Raw genomic sequence first — 10,831 nt, 5'->3', positions numbered from 1 at the left:
TGGTGTCACACTGTTAAATTCCGTCAGAGGAATGTGGCGGGACTTTTCGCTTGAAATGATTCAGTGTATTTAAGAAGTGAGTGTTTATTACTGGCACTCTAAGTAATAACCATTTGTTACTTCTCTCATTTGATGTCCTAGCTTTAATTAAAAAATAAATAAATAAATAAAAAAGTAAGCAGTTGAGGAAAATGACGTTAACAATAAAAGGTGTAAATCTCCTGTTTCAATTCAAGCTGCTTTCCTTCCTGACTGCTGAAATACATCACTACACCGCGGTGACACTACAATGTAATGTAATTTGCTTCATTTGACGTTTATTAGTTTTGCTTTGTTTACTTCCGCTTGGTGTCACACTCTTAAATTCCGCCAGTGGGAAATGGATGAACTCTATGCTTGTTTATTACTGACACTCTTCTCGCATTTCTTGTTTGAAGTTATCTTTATTTCTCTAATTATACTTTATAGGTTGTTTTTGTTTTATAAAGCAGTTGAGAAGGATGGCTCTTCTCTGCACTCAAGACAGACACAGCTGCATGTTTTTTTTCTGATCAGTACAAGACAAGGGGGTTTCACACACACACAATCTCATTTCTTTTGATAGAATTGTAAATCCATTTTGGACTTCTTAGACCTCAAACTGTGAACTACTAATGTATGGCTTCATACAATTAGTTGCAGAATTTCAATGATTAACATTCAGAGTCATTTGTAAAGCAAAAATGCAATACTATTGTCTTTCTGTCATCACATGTCCGATACTCGCATTTAATGAGTCTTCTTGTATGGAAATACTCTGGTTTTTGTCACAACTTAATAGAATATCTGAATTTAAATTCAAATTTATCCTGAGCTGACACATACAGATGTGGAAAAACAACCATAGATATCACGCCATTGACGACAATCAATTGATAACACCATTGACTTAACAGCTTCTTTTTTTTTTTTTTTACACTTATTCCAGGCAAATATTATAGAAATAGTGTTACTACCAGAAATAAAAGTTAATCAATATAATTGTGAAAATTCTATTATTCTGATATTGAGTACTAATCTTTGTAAAAAAAATAAATAAAATAAAATAAAATAAAAAAACACACACACAAAAGTTAACACTGAACAAAAACATTAAAATGAAGTACTTATCCCCATGGGTGTTGGGTTTCTAACCAGTATGGGTTTTCATGTGAACATTCAATGTGCTAGCCTGCTTGAAGCCTCTTCCACATGTTTTGCAGATATATGGTCTCTCTCCGGTGTGGTTTCTTATGTGGACTTTCAAGGAACTGCTCTGTTGGAAAGCCCTCCCACATGTCTTGCATTTAAACGGCTTCTCACCGGAGTGACTTCGACTGTGTCTCGTCAGAGCGGAAAAGTAACAGAATGTTTTCCCGCATGTATTGCAAATGTACGGCCCCTCCTCTGCGTGGATTCTCATGCGCACTTTTAAGCCGTTATCGTGTCTGACATCTTCGCGCGGATACGGCTTCTCACCTGTGTGAATTCTTAAATGCCGTTTTAATCCTCCACTGTCACGGAATCTTTTATTGCAGGTCATGCAAAGGTGTGGCCTCTTGCCTTTGTGTGTTCTCATGTGTGATTTCAGTTTTGAATTACTTTTCAAATCTTTTCCACAGATTTTGCACAAATGAGCCCTCTCATCTGCTTGAATGCTTGACTGAGGCTGTGATTTGTTCGGTTCTGGCTCAGAGTTTCTTTCTAATCCTCTGACTGATTCATGCTCTCTATATTTTTCATCTATCTTCTCAGCAACATTGGGGTTGTGAGAGAGGAGACGTTTGTCACTTCTTAGCTTCGGCTGACGTTCCTCGTAAGTAGAAGTCTTCTGCTTCAGCTCAAACTGCTCTCCCTCCTGGGTGGCGCAAAGCTCTTCCGGTTCCTCTTTAATCTGCCGAGACTCTGGGTCATTTTGGTCCAAGGTGTAGTTCCAATCCTCCTGGTTGTAGAGCATCTGGTCAGCAGGAACTTCCACCTCCTCTTTGAAGACATGTTGATGTTGGAACTCTGGTGGAATAAACCAAACCAAATTATAACCAAACTGTAGAAGTTAACACTTGCGCTTCAAACCCTCCACAGATGGAGGTTAGTGCTATCAGAGAAGGACCTGAGGAGTTAAAAAAAAAAAAAAAAAGATTTAAGAGGCACCTTCACACAGTCAGAATCCAAAGAAAATACTGGAGCACACGAATCACTTAAGGTCATTTATTTTGGTGCAAAGGACGATTCAATGTGCACTGCGTCCTCTGAGATGGGCGGCTCCCCAACTGAGCAACATGTTCGGCAGTAGCTCAGTCTGTAGGGACTTGGGTTGTGAACCGGAGGGTTGCCGGTTCAAGTCCAAGTTCAAATATGGAAGTTGGTCTGGTAGCTGGAGAGGTGTTAGATCACCTCCTGAGCACTGCCGAGGTGCCCTTGAGCAAAGGCACCACACCCCCTCCCCACCATCAGCTCCGTCACTCTGGCTTCACTCCATTAGTGCATGTCCATAGGATCCTGTTTCTGCATGTGTGTATATATTTCATATATATATATGTATGTGTTCGTGACTTACAGAGTGTAAAAACTGAAATAAAAATAAAAAAGTTAATCTTAATCGATGTGTTCGATGTGTCCTTGGGCAAGACACTTAACCCTGCATTGCTTGCGGTGTATGAATGGATTAGTGTTGTACTTACTCTCTGATGTACGTCGCTTTGGATAAAAGCGTCTGCTAAGTGAATTGTAGAGAGACGCAGTTCACTTTCATACATAAAAAAAACATGCACAAGAGAACAGACAGAAACTGAAAGAAAATGATAAAATCAAGAGGAGAGGTAAACAGGTGTAACACTTAGTTGTCTGTCTTTTCACGTGTTATTTACTCAACATTGTTGTAAATAGTAAATAGTTGTAAATAGGACTGCGTGGCCCCCCTCAATGATCTCACCAGTAAGCTATAAATAAATGTTTGACTGCTTCATTTAAGACGGCTGCACATTTAACAGCACCGAGATCATATGATGAATAACCATGTAAAAAAAAAAAAAAAAAAACATGTACAAACCTAATTTGTGTAACTGTATCTTGGGATTTAAAACGATATCCAGCAGTCTGCGCTGACGGTCGATCTCTTCTTCATACTCGACGATAGTTCTTTTAAAAACTCCGAATATTTCCTCAGCAGCAGCGGTCAGACGCTCGTTCACAAACTCTCTCAAACAATCCACTGAATACATATTTGCTAATTTGTAATAATAGGGAGACTAAGGTTGTACCGACAGACACATTCAGTCAAGATACTCTACCGCTGTGTTCCGCTGGGTGTTACACTTTTAAGTTCCGACAGCAGGTTGCGCTCAGTGGCCTTCATGCTCTATTAATTTGACTCTGCGTCACTAGGGACAACCGTTTCACCGTCTCTATGGGAGATTTCATACCAGCTAAACCTTAAATGTTTACAACACCTAAAGGAAACGGATTCTCCTTTTTTTTTCTGCTCCACACATCTGTCCGTTAGATGGAGGTATTTCACCTGCGAGTTGGTTGCCAACCACAAATTACACTAAAGAAGAAGAAGATCAATCCGGGTGGGGAATGTCGGGGGGGAAACATTTCACGACGGCACCATTTCCTGTTTTCTTGAGCAAGCTTGGCGTCCTTTTCCCCCGAAAAAGAAGAAGAACAGACTTGACTGAATGAACATGTTGGGGCGATATCAGAGGAGCTGCTTGGAGTAATCTTTAGTTTATCGTTTCAGTCTTAAATACTGTCTAAATGGGAGCACATTACTGCGCCATATGTAGGCAAACAACATTTAAAGGTAAGGGACACATCTTCGGGAAACATCACCAAAGCAGACTCAGAGTTGTTCTTCTAAAGTTCTTAGAAAAGGTAAGGTTTGCATATTCTCTTTTTTAAACAGACTTTTGCTTTTTTATTATTGTTTTTTGTCTTACAAACAAGGGGCTGATGAACCAACAACACCATGGGTACACATGTGACTGATACTCTTATGTTCTTCAACATGCTGATTATATTTTTGTTAAATAGAATAAAATATAATTACTTTATTGATCCCAAACTGGGAAATTGTGTGTTTACAAGTAGCAGGTTATCCAACACACAATATGAGTAAAAAACACAATATTAAAAAATCTAAACATAATATAATATTAAATACAAAGTAAATAAGTACTAAAAATATAAAAACTAAGAATGTGAATATATACAACCAGGATTTAACTAAGCATTACTAGTCTTAAATAGGAAGATTAAATATGGAAGATTAAATGTAAATGTGCAAAAACAGAGTTGTAAATGGACAGTATTGACAGTCCTGGAGCTAAGATTAGCCTCAAACTAACGTTTAATGTAAAGTTAATATGTTGTGTGTACCTCTCAGTGACACTGAGTGTGACTTCCTGTTACAGTTGTATTGCATTCGTATATGTAACAGTCTTTGCAGTTCTTGAATGTGATTCCATCAGTTTTGATCATTAGTTGTGCTCCCACTATGGCTGTCTGAACTAAACAAGGACCTTTCCTCCTATTATTATTATTATTATTATTATTATTATTATTATTATTATTATTTAATTAAACTGTGTTTTTGCAGTCCATGGTAATGTAACTCGTTCAATTCAGTTTTTCCTAGTTTCCTGCTTTATTAATTGTGTACTATTTTTTATTTTTTTTGCTTTGATTCCCTCGGCTGTGATTCTTTGACACGTTATCTTGTCTCACTTTAAGCTTATGACAAGTGCAACAATCCTGATATTATTTATTTCATTGATACTTAAAAAGGAGAAAAACAAAACCACAAAGTAAAGCTTCATATTATGGCCAGACAACATTTGACCCTTAAGATGGGTTGCAGAGCTCTTGTACTAGTCTGAATCAGTTAAAATGAGTGTCTAATTTAATGTCCTGTGTTTGTTTCATCCACTGTCTTCAAGGTGAAAGAAGCTCGCCGAACACTTAAGAAACCCCAAGTCGAGAAGTTCGACTGTACACAACACAAGCAGAAGTTCTGGTGCTACTGCTGTGATCTCGAAGTTGAAAGAAATGTAACAGATGGCAACATGACTGTGCTGTACGGGGGCTTGTTAGAACACATGGCCACGTAAGTTGTATTGAAATACAAAAAAGAACAAAATGAAAGACAGTCAGGAAATAAAAAAACACTGACAAAGTACACACAAATCTGTGTTCTGCATTTGAAAGGAAAAAGAGATTGTTTTTGCCGTCTTCAATAGATATGTTGGAGCTTATACTGCAATCAACAAGCAGCTCATCTAAAAAACCAAAGGGATTTGTTTTTTTTCTTTAGTTTTGTGAAAGTTGTTTTGACAGCTGTTTTTACATTTTATTAAAAGATGTAATCTGTTTTTCAGCCAAGAACACAAGAAGAACACTCACAAGTTCTGGTGGGAAAATAAGGCCGACCAGAAATATAGAGACAAGTTCATCATCGCAGAGGAGGAAACTGACAGGTAGGCCTGTTAGCCTGATGAGCTTTAAGTCTGTATTATTTAAGATTTTTAAAAAATATATAATAATCCGCTACTATCATGTGTTGTTTTGTTCTCAGGTTTAAAACGGAGGTCGCAAACGCACTGGAGTCATTTGTGGAAAACGAGGATGAGTTCATTAAACAGGTAACTCAAAGTCGCTTTTTAAAAACTCGGTGAAACAAACAAGACTTAGACTCTGCAGCGAAGCTAGCAGCTCTCTGCACGTGTGTATAGATCATGGCAATCTGTCCTTTAGCTGTTGTGACATTACACTTTAAACCATAATTGTTTAGCTGCTGGCTCGAGAAGTTAAGTCAATAGGATACATTTTGAATTATCTGGAAGAAAGTTCTGTTCACCATGGTTATTATGAAGAAGTATTTCTGCCACTCTATCTTCAAGACACTGACATATTTTAGAATAGACTGTTAGCTAATTAAACGTATGCCTGCCGGTGTCTGTACAGGAAAAGTAAGTCAGAATATCACCTTCAGTCCACCATGAATGTCTGTATCAAACTTTGGAGGAGTCTATTCCACTGTTCTTGAAATATGTCAAAAAGAACGAATGTGGTGGACGTCTGTCATCAAAATCTTTTCTTCCAGCGTGACTAAAACAGTTGTTCTATTTTAACAGACAGAAATCTGCTGATGTGTGATTTTTATTTTATTTTTTTCCCCCCCTGTTTGTCTTCAGCAAGCTGATCACATCAGGACTCAGGAGAAGCATCGTCAAGACGTCCTTCAGTCTCTTTTAGAGGTTTGTTTTCCAGGGATGCAGTGGCTGTATCCGTCAGTGTGGCGTACACTGTTTGTTTGTCAAGATAAAGAGTTCCATGTGAGATCAGAAAATATCACCATTATTCAGCTAAATGCCTAAAAAACTGCAGAAGTAGACGACCGAGGATCGTCTATTCGAGATCCGGTTTAAATCCCAAAATAGTTATGGCTGGTGCAGCTATGTATTTTGTGGTTACGGTGATTTGAGAACAGGGTAATTTTCCTCATCAGGTTACAGTTAAGATGACGGGCTGAGATGAAAATGGTCAAATTTGGATTGAGGTTGAAATAGAAAAACCAAAGTGTAAATACAGAGTGGATCTAAGATTATGATGGTAAAAGCTCAGATGTACGACTTGACTAGTGCTCAGACTTCCTCTATGAACCACTGTTGGCTTTTCCTGAATCAATATCAGCGTGATGCAGAGCCGGAGTTCTTCAATGGATCCAACGGTGCAGACACGTCTTCAGAGGTCGCTGTCAGGTAACGCGGTCCACCCTTTATACCCTTTTGTGCATTGTATTATTAATGACCCTTGATCTGATCTGATTGGTTTGGTTTGGGGCTCCTCTTGTTGTCTTTGGAACAGCTCTCATTCCACATCTCAAGGATCCAACCAGCAGGCGGGTAGCGGCTCTATCAAGTCAATGGTTGAAGTACGACGGGCTGCAGCAGGACTGGGTCTGACTTACATTGGTTGTCAGGTAAACGAACACATCACCTGAACAACGTCTTTATTGAAAATGACAAATTATCTTTGTTTTCTCCTCAAAACTTTTCAAAACACCTCATTACTGTATTTCTGTGTTGCAGGATTCCTCAAACATTGGAAATGTTCATACAGGTACAGTCAGGTTTGAGTTGATGTAACGCTGAAGAACGCAGAACCTTTAGGAAATTATGTTGAACTGTTATTACTTTAAAATACCAAATAAGTTAATACATGAGTAAAATAATAACCACTCTTCTGTATTTTTAAAATCTTTGTTTTGCCAGCCCATTTGCAGGGTTTAATAGTTTTTATTTTTTGACACAATTATTGATCTTTTCTTGTTATGTGTGTATGTAGAAGACAGTGAATTAAACATTTGCCCCTAGGTGTGTGCCGCAGGGCCACCTGACTTTTGCCTTGAGGCTTTGTAAGCCGGCTGTTACTTCATACAGATATCCTAACTTCTTCTGTGACCTAAAAAGAATATGCAAAAATAAGCAATGATTTATTTTTCAAGTCTAACATTTGCCTCCTCAAAAAAATTACTGTGGGGAAGACTGTATAAATGTAGTTGGATATGTTTTAATTTTCAGCCATTTCTAAGTGTTACAATTAAAATATATGAAAGCCACATCTGGAAATCAACTCAGATTTAGCTTTTAACACCATCAATTAAAATGTAACAGTTGTGTTTGTAATATTTAATTGTTTTCTTTCACTTCGGGTAGTCTGTGTTCACATCATATCACATTGTATCCTACATGGTTCTTGAAAGAAACAATGTAGATATGTTTAAATGAAGCATCTAACACTGGCTTATTTGATGAAACCTTCACTATATTTATGTTGTGTTGTCCTTGCTTTCCAAAGCTGGTGCAGAATCCCGGTTCATATCATTGTTAACAGTCTAGTTTACTGTATGATTGATAAAGCATACTCACATAGCCTGTGTGTGTGTCACAGGCGCTGTCCCTCCTTGGCTCCAGGACGATCCTCTGGAGGGAACCTCGGGAGCTCCAGCTCATTCAGAGATCGGCCCATCGCTCCAAGAGTTCCTCAAACAGAGTAAGAAACACACCGAATATTTAAAGTTGTTTTTGTGCTAAAAGCTGTATATTATATTCTCTTAAAGAATTGTTTGAATCTTGTTGATAATTCTCATATGTTCAGTTTACCAGGTAGCTGTGATTAACAAGCTCAGCTTTTTTTTTTACTTTTAATGCAAGAGGGCATTTTGCTTTGCTGCCATTGTTGCCACTGCAAAAAAGGGCTGCTGTGCATTTGAGAATTAAAGCACTTAAGTACTATCAACTTATTGGTATCTGATCTTGACACAGTGGTTATGTACATACCATGGTCACTAATTTAAAACCCTTAGAAAAAACATCCCATTAAAAACTGGTGTAGTATTTTTTAAACATGTTTTAATTTGTCGTTTTTCAGAGGAGCAAGAGAAGCTGAAGAAGCTTCCTCCAAACAGAGTGGGGGCAAACTTTGATCACAGCTCGCAGACAGATGCCAACTGGCTCCCCTCCTTTGGCAGAGTGTGGAACAGTGGCAGGCGCTGGCAATCCAGGTGAGATCTCAACACAGTTTATTACACCTGAGACTTATCTAGCATAGTTAGATGTTAACACTCTGCTCACCTATTCCCATTCATTTCAGTTCAGACATTAAAGCTTTGATATCCCCAATGACACTCCAGTTTCAAGTGAAATACTGTACACATCAGAAAAAATAAATAAGTTCCTTTCTTCTCCCTTGCTATATGTAAAAAATGTATGACTATTTCTCAACAGGCACCAGTTCAGACAAGAGGAGGGGCAGAAGAAGAGGCAGAAGAAGGAGGAGCATAGCACAGAGGCGTCAAAAAAAGCAAAATCTGCAGATCCAGTGGCAAATTTTGACACTTAACATTCAGTATGATGTGTGAGAATTCACAAGTTTGTGTATGTATATAGTTTTCCGTATGTAGACTAATTTAATTTTTATACAAAGCTTCTCAAGAGCTGTCATCGGTTAAAAGCTCAAGCTGACTAATCATGTTAGCAGAGCTTTTATGTGTTTAAGTCAGAGTTTATGTTAAGCTTCCTCTTTTTTTTTTTACAATTTTGGAGAGTTTGCATTAAAGGTAAGATTTATGACAATTAAGGATATCTGTATATTTATTTGTATGTACCATTCATGTTGAAAATATGTTAATAGTTGGTCTAACTTCACAAAACCCTTTCAACATAATGCACCAATTAAAAGGGGAACACTCATTCAACAACCCTGTTTCATATGAAATTTTAACAAAAATTGGAAAACACTTTATCAACATCCACCACAGGGGGGGAAAGCGTTATTGATGGACTTTCCTTGCAATTTTTTCTTACCAAGTTTAAGATTTGAATCAGCAATTTGTCTTCTGAGATATCTTGAGATATGAATATGACTATTCTCAGAAGAAACAGCAGGGGGCGCAGGACACCCAACCAACAAAGGGGAAGATTTGACAAAGGCCATCTGTTGATGCCAACATAAAAGATAACAAGCTGGTTAAAAAAATGAACTTCATAATGACGTTTTGAGGATGTATTATCTAAGAATGTATCAATAACATGATCAGCAGCTCTCACTGATAAACACATCATCTATTTTGTAGTGAAACTACACTTTAGATGAGCTTTCATTCCCCTTTTCTAATGCTACATAATGAATTGCTGGACAGGTGTGTCACTTTAAGAGAAAATGTGATTAAATATACAAAGATTATAGCTGTTACAAACAGTCACTGTTATTTATGTTTCGATTTCACAGAATCTGCATTTAAGACTAAGCGCTGAGAACTGAGACTTCAGCCTGTTTCAAATCCCCTATCATTGAAAAAGGGAAGTTAGTTAATATGAACAGTTTATGGTTTTAACACATGTTCTTTGGTGATTATGGATGCTACAGCTCTCTAGGTTCAGTAGTGAATATAGCCCGACAAGAAATCAAAATTCTGCTTGGAGGGAAGTAACCAAGAATTAGTCACAAATTGCTGTTACTGTGTGCACCTAACAGGTTTGATGAAAGTCTTAATATCTCCATACAATTCCAGGTAAAGGGCATGGGTCATGACCAATTTTATATTATTACCTTTAAAGGCATGCATCCTTTCCTATGTCTGCTATCCTGAATTAATCTATGATTTCAAATAAATGTAATAACGCAGAGTGTTATGATGCATAAAATGACAAATTACCTGACATTACCTGGTGTTTATCACTAATCTTGTGCAATAAATAATGCTGTAAATAACATTTAGAGAAAACATCATGCATTCCACACCCTGAGCTTTCACTAGGCCTCTCTCTTATCTGTGTAGGCCTCATCCTTTCCACTGCCCTTTATAATCCTGCCTCAGTGTAGTCTGGGTAAGATGGGCGTGGAGCTCAGTACAGCTGCAAGACAATATGGGAATACAACGTGTGGCTGATCTATTCTTAGCTCTGTGACAACATGGCTAAAGCAAAGCCGATTCAGTGCAAAGGGAAGAAAAGAAAGGGGATTGCCATTTGTACATCTGAGTGCGAATATAAAAGTGGCAATAAACCGGCAACACTAGTTTTTGTCAGTGATTTAATACTAGTTAAGGTTCTTGATTGATGTCAGCTCCGATTTGATGTAGGCCTACACATTTTGTTAAAAAATATTAAAGTGTCTATCAAGGGCCGGAGCTCCAGCACAACGACCATCCTTTGCACCAAAGAATGGGAGGGGAGAAAAAGCACGTGTACTGGGCGTTACTATAGCTAATCCATTGTCCAATCACGGGTCTGTATTTTTGAATAAATCT

At 37.8% G+C, this 10,831-nt stretch overlaps 2 protein-coding genes across 2 annotated transcripts; one reads left to right on the top strand and one right to left on the bottom strand.

The window, feature by feature from the left end:
- Positions 1 to 423: 423 nt before the first annotated feature.
- On the bottom strand, positions 424 to 3,519 carry LOC136177186 (zinc finger protein 664-like). The gene is made up of 2 exons (XM_065948718.1): positions 3,068 to 3,519; positions 424 to 2,028 (listed from the first exon to the last, which is right to left on the bottom strand). The coding sequence occupies exons 1-2, from the start codon at positions 3,237 to 3,239 to the stop codon at positions 1,169 to 1,171; spliced, it is 1,032 nt and encodes a 343-aa protein (XP_065804790.1). The 5' UTR covers positions 3,240 to 3,519; the 3' UTR covers positions 424 to 1,168.
- Positions 3,520 to 3,623: 104 nt separating this feature from the next.
- On the top strand, positions 3,624 to 9,155 carry cenatac (centrosomal AT-AC splicing factor). Its single transcript, XM_020652254.3, has 11 exons — positions 3,624 to 3,894; positions 4,959 to 5,125; positions 5,397 to 5,495; positions 5,594 to 5,660; positions 6,213 to 6,275; positions 6,712 to 6,779; positions 6,886 to 7,000; positions 7,110 to 7,140; positions 7,972 to 8,073; positions 8,452 to 8,584; positions 8,808 to 9,155. Exons 1-11 carry the CDS (start codon positions 3,778 to 3,780, stop codon positions 8,920 to 8,922), a joined length of 1,077 nt encoding a protein of 358 aa, XP_020507910.2. The 5' UTR covers positions 3,624 to 3,777; the 3' UTR covers positions 8,923 to 9,155.
- The last annotated feature ends 1,676 nt before the right edge of the window (positions 9,156 to 10,831 follow it).

Source organism: Labrus bergylta, chromosome 2, assembly GCF_963930695.1.
Source record: "Labrus bergylta chromosome 2, fLabBer1.1, whole genome shotgun sequence".
Lineage (NCBI taxonomy): Eukaryota > Metazoa > Chordata > Actinopteri > Labriformes > Labridae > Labrus > Labrus bergylta.
The sequence above is the reverse complement of the archived record's forward strand: the minus strand, read 5'-3'. Positions and strand labels throughout refer to the sequence as shown.